This window comes from Bradysia coprophila, unplaced genomic scaffold, assembly GCF_014529535.1.
Source record: "Bradysia coprophila strain Holo2 unplaced genomic scaffold, BU_Bcop_v1 contig_137, whole genome shotgun sequence".
Classification (NCBI taxonomy): Eukaryota; Metazoa; Arthropoda; class Insecta; order Diptera; family Sciaridae; genus Bradysia; species Bradysia coprophila.
Window position 1 is genome coordinate 1017859 of NW_023503408.1, and position 10581 is coordinate 1028439.

Sequence of the window (10581 nt, forward strand, 5' to 3'; positions counted from 1 at the left end):
ATACTGGGATCGTCTATCCTTTGGCTTCCTGATCGTGTTGTTTCGCCTCAACGTTGGTCCCTTAACCCCAATTCTTTCGGCTTCCAGCAAGCTGTATCATTGAACATTCTTTCCCATTCTTTCGAACCTATCTGAGCAAAAGGTTATTCGTCCTTTAAAAGCTTAACCTTGTAGCTAATAAGAATACTGGGATCGTCTATCCTTTGGCTTCCTGATCGTGTTGTTTCGCCTCAACGTTGGTCCCTTAACCCCAATTCTTTCGGCTTCCAGCAAGCTGTATCACTGGTCCAAATTTCACAATCCCAACAAAAATCTCTTCGAGAAAAGTGTGTCCTTTAAGTACAATTTCTAAAATGAATGATATCGCTAGAGTTGACGCTTTCAACTTCGTTACGCAAAATTAAATTTTACATCCAATTTTAGTTCAAACAAGCTGGCTTAGGTTTTTTCATCATCTGCCAAATAATTTTTACCAAAAAAAAAATTTGACTGAAAACAACCAAAATTTTACCAAAAAAATCTGCGTCGCATGTGGCAGATAAATTTTCTTGCTGGTCTGTTCCTGAACAACTGCCACTTTGCGACGCAGATTATTTTGATAAAATTTTGGTTGTTTCAAGTCAAATTTTTTTTTATTTTTCATTGATGGGTCTCACGCCTCAGTAGGTTTCAATACAGCTGAGCTACAGCCGAAAACACGTTCTAACCCTCGAAAACCACACTCAGAAACCACTTCGAGGCCAATAAAACAAAATTCTGGTTTTTCCTGGGGTAATGGCGTATCACATTTTCATTTTTATGCCCACCCTGAGGCTCCTGCAAAATTTCATGGAGATTGGCTGACTAGTTTCCGATATCGACCGTCGATAGATAGATAGATAGACAGACAAAAACATACAGAGTAAGTTGAAAGATTTTGATTGTTTGGAAAAAGTCAATTTGGTGCATTTTCTATGAAAAATGACCAACTTCAAAACGATGTATCTCCGGCAATTTTAAACCTACATAGTCGAGTTATAGCTCGTTTCAATCGTATTTGAAGCGAGAATATGATAGAATATGTGATAATAGGTGTGGTGATAAAGTCTAAAGGGCAGAAGCTGAAATGTTCGGCTATACATAGTTGCCGCGTCTCAAAAAAATGTCTTCGTTCTTTTTTTGGAAGGTAGACTGCGTCAAGTACTCCGCTATCGGTCCGGACATGATTCTACTATGAACTGAACTATTTTTAGGCTATGGACCTCTACTAGTATGTAATGTCTGTACAAATTCAAAAACAAATTATAAGAAATTGTGATTAGAATTACCTTAATACAAACAACTTGCAAACATACACTTCGTCAAAATTTTGACATTCGGACAAGAAACTTCGACAATGGATGTGTTGTTGTTTGTGTCGTTTCACTTGAAACGAAATCTCTTATTTTGTCATTATTGTCGTTTGTTCGTGCACCTAGATCAAATGAATTCAAACATGGAATCACATTGCTGGCATTGCACCTCTCGATCTTCACATGGCGCTTTGATGATGATGTCCATCGATCGCTCTTACAACCCAGACGTTGTTTTTTTTTGTCAAAGCGCTGTCTGTGGATAGAAATCATTTCGGTTTCTGTGGACCATTTGATAAATTGATGTACCAGATTTTCTGATGTCGAATCGATGTGCCACCGACCTAACAGAACATCTCATGAATCCAAGCATCGAGTTCGCTTTCGATACAACATATTCAAAGTGAAAATTAAAATTGAGAGCACAGTCAAGAAAGACTCCAAGATCGCGAATAAGAGTCACACGTTCCAACCTGGAAGCGTCGATACAGTAGTTGAACGACACTGGATCTCTGGATCGGTGGAAGGAAATCACCTTACACTTATCAACATTCAGCGAAAGGCGGTTACGGCAACACCAGCTAGAGAGTGCGTCAAGGTCATGCTGAAGCAACATACAATCGAGTATAGAGCTCACACGAAGAAATATCTTCAAGTCATCAGCAAACAACAGAAACTTGGCTGAAGCAAACACTGATGTGACGTCATTGACAAAAACAATAAACCAAAGAGTACCAAGGTACCTTGAAGAACTTCTGACGTAACGACAAACGATTGTGACGTCCAACTCGACAACCTCACGTACTGGGAACAGCCAATCATGTACGAGTGAATCCAACCAAGCAGACTTGACTGAATGCCAATCTCTTTCAGTTTCTGCACTAGCAAGCTGTGAGACACTCTATCGAATGCTTTATGTATGTCAGTGTACACACCTAGCCGTCTAGCTGACAGCCGGACTCCATGACATTGACAGCCTCATTAACAAAATCCACTAGATTCTACAAAGTTGACCTCTTCCTCATGAATCCATATTGCTTGAAAGACACAACCCTCTTTAGCTTAAGGCCAGTTCATACTCGCATACATTTTTGCGATATATGCGACCATGAACTGGCCTTAAAGAAACCTTCCAACGTTTGGGGAAACTAGTCCTTAGCGACATGTTAAATATAAAGAGAAGCGGAGCGGGCAAGACATCCGAGCAGTTCTTCAAAAACAAAGGTGAGACATTATCAGGGCCATCGCCTTTTGATGTCTTCACTCTATTGAGCGACTTATACACTTCGTCATAACTTAACGACAACGAGCCAATATCTACAGACCTCGGAATCCCAAACTTACCACTGTCGCTTCTATCGTCAGCACTGTACACTCCCTCGAAAAAATCGGCGAACAGTTCACACTTATCTCGCATCTTATCAGCTACGACACTGCCCTTACGCATAGTCTTCGGATACCCTCTAGATTCACTCTTAAAATTCACATAGGACCAAAACCCCGTAGGATCAGAGGACAAGCTTTCTTGTACCTCAGACAGATAGAACGCATAACAAGACCGTTGGGAAGCCTGAAATTGCCTGCGAAGAGAACTGCTTCGAGCGTTTGAACCTCTTGTGAGCCACATCCTTCCTCTGCTTTAACTTCATCGGATTATCCGTATACCAGGGTGGACGACGGAAGCACCGAGGCTTCTTCAAAGGCACATGAGAACGAAATCCAGTCAAGAGCGTTTCATAAAACACGTCAACAACAGCATCAATACCAGCCTCATCAGAAAACAACCCTTGCCAATCACAGCTGCCAAGTACGAGCTTAAGGCGGGGAAATTTGCACTACGAATGTCGAATTCGCGAACGGGTGGACTAGCTTCCTCGACACCCATTTGACTAACCATGAAATCAACCTCAATAGCACCGTGAAAGACAGCATCCACCTTACACAAAGGATCCAGAACCCAAGAGCAAATGAATCAGCTTTCGTTTCACACTCAATATTCGTTGGATACATTACCATCGTCCGGATATTCCTCGTCCGACGCACCCACAGCAGACGATAAAGAGTCAGGGATCCATCGAACATTGGGAATGTTAAAATCACCAAGGATGAAAAAACGATCACCGTCATTCAACTCAATCAAGTCAATCACTTTCTCGAGCGCCAAATGGTACCTCAGATAGACCGGCCATAGACGAACCAGACGGAATATACAGGCAGCAGACGTATGCGCAACAACGATCAACTTTCAGCTTGACGACCAACAATTCAACATCATCGATGCCATTAACTTCAACCACCTCACTATGAATGTACGAACGAACTGATATCAAGCCCCTCCACCACTTACCTTTTCACTATTGTTTAAGCGCATGACATCAAATTAGTTGATGTTTGCGTTGAACATTTCTGCAATTGAAATCAGTTATAGTTGGCATGTATATCATTAGTATTTTTATTAAGTCTACTACTTCTCCTGATAAAAATATTTTCAATCTATTAAATTTCATCTTGTACTTCAATGGTTTAAGCATACATTTTGCTATGTAAAACCGCACTTGGTAGAACTCATAATTTATTGTTGTCATCGTTGTCGATGACAGATGGCAGGTTAATTGACACTCACTCATTCATGTTACCACATAAGCGGTAATTATCGAACGAGCGTTGTCGTTCGTAATGGCTCTTATCCGAACGGCGTTCCATTATGATCCTTCTCCAAGTACATCGCTTCAATTTTTGGCCACGATCCATTCGATGTGTCTGGTTCCATCTGTTGGAATTTCTTCCCTTTCAGCACTGTCTTGTATTTAGCGTTTTTTTTTGCAGTGTTTTCAAATTTAAAGTCACTGTCGTTGCCACTCGTGCTATTACTACTTTCACACTGAGAGTCACTTTGATTAATCTCCGATTCGTTCTCGAATATACTTTCATCGTCACCGTCCATGATACTTTCGAGACTTTTATTTGCTTAGATATTTGACAATTAGGTGGAGATTTTGAGGTGTTTTTCTTGCAAGAGGTTAAAGCACTCTGCATACCTATGTTAGTTGTGTTACTGTTGCGATATCGCTTCCGCTACCATGGAATGCACTTAAGGATTAACTAACAAATACAAAGATTGGAACGAAATGCAATACCTCTCAAATATTAAGGTTTTATTACCCTTAATCCTTTCTTTGGCCACTCGGCGACTATATGTACCTTCATTTTCCACCACAACAACAAAACCAAATGAACCGTCCGAAGTTTGGGAATCATCGGGTAATAAACTCATTAGCCTCATAATATTACATAAGGACCAACGTATACCTGAGTGTATGCCAAGAATTATATTTTCCAATTTTGTCTTTCTTTTCATTACAAATATCCGAGATGACTTAGCCAAATGAATTTTTGGTTCACTGTTTACAGTCATTCAGTAATGAGTTTATTACCCAAATATTCCGAAAATTTGGACGGTGCATCTGTTTTTTGCTTAGACGAACTATTCCTAGACAGGTATTTCGTACGGTAAAATGTGCGTATCTGGAATGAAGAGGTACTGCCCGATGAATGAAAGACCAGCATACTCTGTCCGATATATAAGAAGGGTGATAAGTTGGATTGCAGTAATTTTCGAGGAATAGCCCTACTGAACATTGCCTACAAGACCCGCGGAAAGCGATCGTTACATGTGGGAACTTTTTCATTATATCACAAGTCATATATTCAATTCATATGAAAATTCATTACATATCAGGAGGTTTTCATTACATACCAGCAGAATTTCATTACTTATGAGCAAAAATGTATCACATGAAATATTCTTTAGCACTGAAATCGAAACAATATTCGCGATGTTATTTTAAGTGCACACCAATCTAAGCAAATTCATAAAAACTTTCGAAAAAAAAAAAATAAAAAAAAAATAAATGACGGCGAGAGTGACGGCCATTTTGTCTATAGCCATAATTTCAATTTTTCAACTTCGACGAAAACCTATGGCCAAACAATTTTAATTTTTGCATTTTTCACTTATTTTCAAAAACAATCAACACTTTTGTCTTTAGGGGTTGTCCATAAAGGACGTCCGCACTATAGGGGTGAGGGGGGGTTCGCCAAAGTGTGTAGTGTAAAAGTGCGGACAAGGGGGGAGGGAGGTCTAAAATTCCAGAAAAATCGCGGACGTCCTTTATGGACGGCCCCTTATTATCATGTATTCACTTCACTTCACAGCAAAATTTATTGTAACACCACCAAAATCGACAAATATTACGCAAAATATGAATCTAGCACTTCACAAAAACAAAACAGTCGAAGTAGTTTGTCAACATGTCATCAAAACAGTAGTGTTACCAGTGATGCTTTCGGGATTAATGTTATGAAGAAATGTGAGCTGATTTCATGAGCAGACTAGAAACGTTTCAATGCAACAATTTTTTTGTTGCCCTTGTGCTATCTGTATTTTTTATGTTTATTATTAGTCTGGCAGTGAATAAAATAGCGCGACATAAATTTTGTGAAATTATACATTAATTTAGAATAATCTTATGGTATTCAAGAATCTGCTAGTGTCTTCTTGAACACTTTGGTTTTGAACTGTCAGGTCCTTGGGTGGAAAAATGTACTCGTAACAACAATATTCCGGGTGAATAGGCAATAAAACAGCATACATTAGATGCTGCTTGGTAGTTCATTACACTCGGAATCAATTTTGTGAACTCGCGAACTCACTCGTGTCATTTTAAGCAACTCGCTTTGGAAACGGTTATTTTGACTCTTGTAGTTGCACTTGTCAAAATAACCGTTTCCAAAGCTTGTTGCTTAAAACCACACTTGTGAGTTCGGCTCGTATTACAAAATTGATCCCTCATGTAATGAACTACCTCCGCAGCATCCAATGTAATCTACTATTTTTAAGGTGATGAAAGTGCCTTTGGAGTTTACATGTAAATTACATCGTAGTAAGTCAAAATTTAGAATAGTGCTTATAGAATACAAAGAAATAAGATGTGAATTAGACGCAAAGAGCTGAGATAGACCGCCTTGGCCTTGCTCAAGCCAACATGTCAGATATTTAATGCATGTCCCCTTCGTAAAATTAACATTACATGTATGTATACCCCCTCGGAAATCGTTTATTTCTTATGGACATATTTTGTGTCCGATCGGGAAAGTTTATTCCCTCACTAGAGAGGTAAAAGTTCATTACATACATCTATACGAGACCGTCATCATTGTAAATCTCAAACACTGAAATAAAAGCGGTTGTTGTTGCTGATGTCGTGTTGATGCTTATAGTTTACACCAGTTCTCGTACGGTTTTTTTAATTAACAACCTGGATACTTGACCTTGATAATAAATATTGCAACAGAATTTTATGAGAATTTGTTTTCTTCAGCAAGACAGATTCCAACGGAAGAAACCGAAGATAGACCAATAATAAGAAACGTGGTATCGGAGGATATGCCCGACATAACTGTTGATGAAGTCAAGGCCGCAGTAACCGAGATGAAAAACGAAAAGTCTCCCGGAGAAGATGGTGTTCCAGTGGAAGCCATTAAACTAGGTGGAGACTCCTTATTAAAGGCAATCACGGCTTTGTTTAATCAATGTCTCCAATGGGAAGAAGTACCAGAAGCCTGGGAAAATGCGGTAATTACATTGCTGCATAAAAAAGGAGACATAACAAAGCTGGAAAATTACCGACCCATAAGCCTATTGTCAACACTCTACAAGTTGTTTATGAAAATCATTACGAAGAGGAACACTAACAAGTTCGACTTCTACCAACCTCTTGAACAAGCTACTTTCAGATCTGGTTTCAGCACAAACGACCATTTGCAGGTGATGAGAACGCTTATTGAGAAGGTCTTGCTATTCATAGACTTCGAAAAAGCTTTCGATTCAGTGGAAACATGGTCGATATTGGACGCATTAGACGAATGTGGAGTAGACTCAAGGTACTCCAACACAATTCGATATGTGTACAAAAATGCTACTTCATGTATAAAACTTCATAGAGCACGGAGAAATTCAGAATCGGCCGAAGTGTAAGGCAGGGTGACACCATTATAAATGGAGAGTACCTGAGCAACCTCCGCTTTGCTGATGACATTGTACCGATAGCAGTGAATCTAGGTCAGGCTCAGCTTATGCTACAACAGTTAAGTGAAGAGGCAAGCAAAGTTGGCCTCAAGATGAACTTATCGAAAACAAAAGTCATGACCAACATCGGGGACGATAGAGAAATCAAAATTGGTGACACTGTCATTGAACGAGTCGACAGCTATGTATATCTAGGACATAAACTGAAGTTAGGTCTGGACAACCAAACTGCAGAAATAAGACGTAGGATTGGTCTTGCATGGGCAGCGTTCGGAAAACTCAGACTAATTTTCAAAAGCAAAATGAATAATAGTCTGAAACGCAAAGTTTTCGACACTTGTGTCCTTCCAGTGCTCACTTATGGAGCGGAAACGTTAACTTTAACGAAAGCATCCGAAGATAAATTGAGAGTGACACAAAGAGCCATGGAACGGAGTATGCTTGGAATAACACTCAGAGACAGAATGACGAAGCAATGGATTCGACAACAAACCAGGATCGTTGATGTCATGGAAAGAATAGCATCTCTGAAATGGAGCTGGGCAGGACATATTGCAAGAAGGACAGACGAACGTTGGACCAAAAAGATCATGAACTGGCGACCATATAAAAGAAGAGCTATAGGTAGACCACCAGAGAGATAGACAAACGGAATTAAGAATATTGCAGGTACAAACTGGCAGCAAATGGCAATGGATCGTACGAAATGGAAAGAAGTTGGAGAGGCCTACATCCAGCAGTGGATATAAACAGGCTGAAAAAGAAGAAGAAGAAGATACTTGACCTGAAACTGAAAGGAACATTCACTAGGACACAGTGTTTCTATTTATTCAAGCAACATATGATAAACTGAAGTTACAGTGTTTTGGGTGTAGGCGATTTTGTCGATGACGAAAAATCACCATTGGTGGAAAAGTGTTTCAATTGTCGGTTTTAAGCTGCACTCCACTTGTACTGTGCACAATTCATACGACACATATGGTACCATTTTCACTTTTTTTATTAAAGACTTTTTAAGAGGTTGAACATGCTGTAGGCACCGTTGACAATCTATTCGTAATGAAGATTCATTAAAGTCAAAATCAGATTCAAACCTTTTTGACTCACCGTCATAAAAGTTTCCAAGTTCATTGGATACATCAAGACGACAAGTTGTTGCGGTTGCTTCAACACCTCGCACATGATGACAACATATTTCTTACACAATTGTGTCTGCTCAATCCAATTTGACTTAAATAAACAGTAGGACAATCGGTCACTGGCAACGGTAATGTCATTTGCCAGGTACATAATCAAAAAAATATCAAAAATTGCGTAGAGCACCACAACAACATAAAACTCGATTTGAACAATATTTTGGTTCGAAGACTAAATTGAGATGAGATTACGAATTGAACATTTTTATCAATCGAAAGTCATTAGTAGTGTTAGTGGGTACTTACAAAGGCTAAGCTGTAAACTGAAGTACAAATAATAATGCCACTGGTTGTGATTTGGACCAAAAATAATGTCGAGAAAAAGGATCTGAATCGCTTTATTGTTCTATATCGAAAAGAAACGTTTATTTGTAATCTAGTACCAATTGTGAACAGGCGTACTCGGTTAAGTTGCGATGAGCTTTTACAAAGACAATTAAATCTTCAGCGAACCCACTTCGTTGTGTCAACTTGAATTGTTTCTGTTTTTTGGTTGTCTTCGAAACAGTTTTCTTTATCACTCCTAATTTTCTCAATTTATTTCCCAGCAGCTCGTACTCGATGGAGTAATTTAACATAATGTACCAAATTAGTATGGTCATCAAGTTCATTATAACGTACAAGAAACATGACAATGACACGAACAAATACGCGAACCAATAAATAATTTCCGAATGGTTCCATGAGAAACTGATAAAAAGAGGCAGGCCTCTATCGGAGGAGAATATTGGCAGTGCTATTACGATCAGCACTGGAGCAGTTGCAAATATTGCCAGACAATACAGCCGTACGAAATTCATAAATTTTTTGATCTTTTTGACTGTTTCCTCATATTCTTCACGATTTTCAATTGAATGAACAACGATCGGATCACGTAAAAATGCGAGGATTTCGTGTTTCTCAAACAGGACGTACAGAATTTTCACGTATCCTATCGTCGCTGTAATTGAAATCTGTACTGAGAAAACAGCTTCAACAAGATTGTCACATAGAAAAGCATTAGCCGTGAAGAATATCGGGTAAAATGTACCCAAAAAACTGTAAAACAATTTCTTGCCCATTTTACGGTAATTGGACTCTTCGTCCCTTTGCCATATTCCCATTAGGTAAAATATTTGTTTAATTAGCTGAATAGTTTTCTCCACTTGAATCGTAAACATTTTCTCAGAATTATATTGTCGACCGTTACAATCCACAGGTAAACTGACACTGATTGTATACAACACTTGAATCCGTTGTAGAACTAGTGTCACAGTACAGTACATTCATCACCTGTTATTATTTTCATATACTATTTTCATATACTTGCTTCTGCACGCCGAACACTTCACCGTACCTCGATAAGTAATATTAACGACGATTTCAGTTTTATCTAATCCTATGGATACGTTTTTGTGAAAATTGAGAAAAACCACACAAAAAACCACTTTTTGGTAATTTGCGGTGGCTCACATGCCTGTGGCCGCTCTTAAATGTTGTTATTTGGAAACGCCGACCTCGAAAACCCTTAAGACACAAATTTCACTATAATCCATTGTATTTACGCGAAATGGCAGCCATTTTTCGCTTGCAACAAGGACTTGCGTCACTTTTTACACTCAAGGTTTTTGGACAGATTTCTATTTTCGTAAATATTTGCTCATCTATCTACGCATTTACTCTAATCACAAAAGTATGGTATCAACGATAAAACATCGAATAATTTGATTGCCCCTTGCCAAAATTCTAGCCTACATTTGTGCGCAAAAATATTCGTTTTTTGATGATTTCTCTCAACGAAAGTCTTTTTTTGAAAAAGTAAAACCATTAAATTATGCGAAAATATGTTACATTTAAAGTAAAAATTGGTTTGTAAGTCATAACTTTACCCAGTTGGAGCAACCCTTGTAAAATGTGTAATTTGTACATTGCAAAGGTTTCTCCAAGTGGTATAACTTATCACCCACAAACCAATTTTTTTTTTAAA

At 38.6% G+C, this 10581-nt stretch overlaps 1 protein-coding gene across 1 annotated transcript; it reads right to left on the bottom strand.

Moving 5' to 3' along the window:
• Positions 1-8421: 8421 nt before the first annotated feature.
• Positions 8422-9845, bottom strand: LOC119073130 (putative odorant receptor 71a). The gene is made up of 4 exons (XM_037178430.1): positions 9018-9845; positions 8862-8961; positions 8527-8787; positions 8422-8469 (listed from the first exon to the last, which is right to left on the bottom strand). Exons 1-4 carry the CDS (start codon positions 9773-9775, stop codon positions 8422-8424), a joined length of 1167 nt encoding a protein of 388 aa, XP_037034325.1. The 5' UTR covers positions 9776-9845.
• Between the last annotated feature and the right edge of the window lie 736 nt (positions 9846-10581).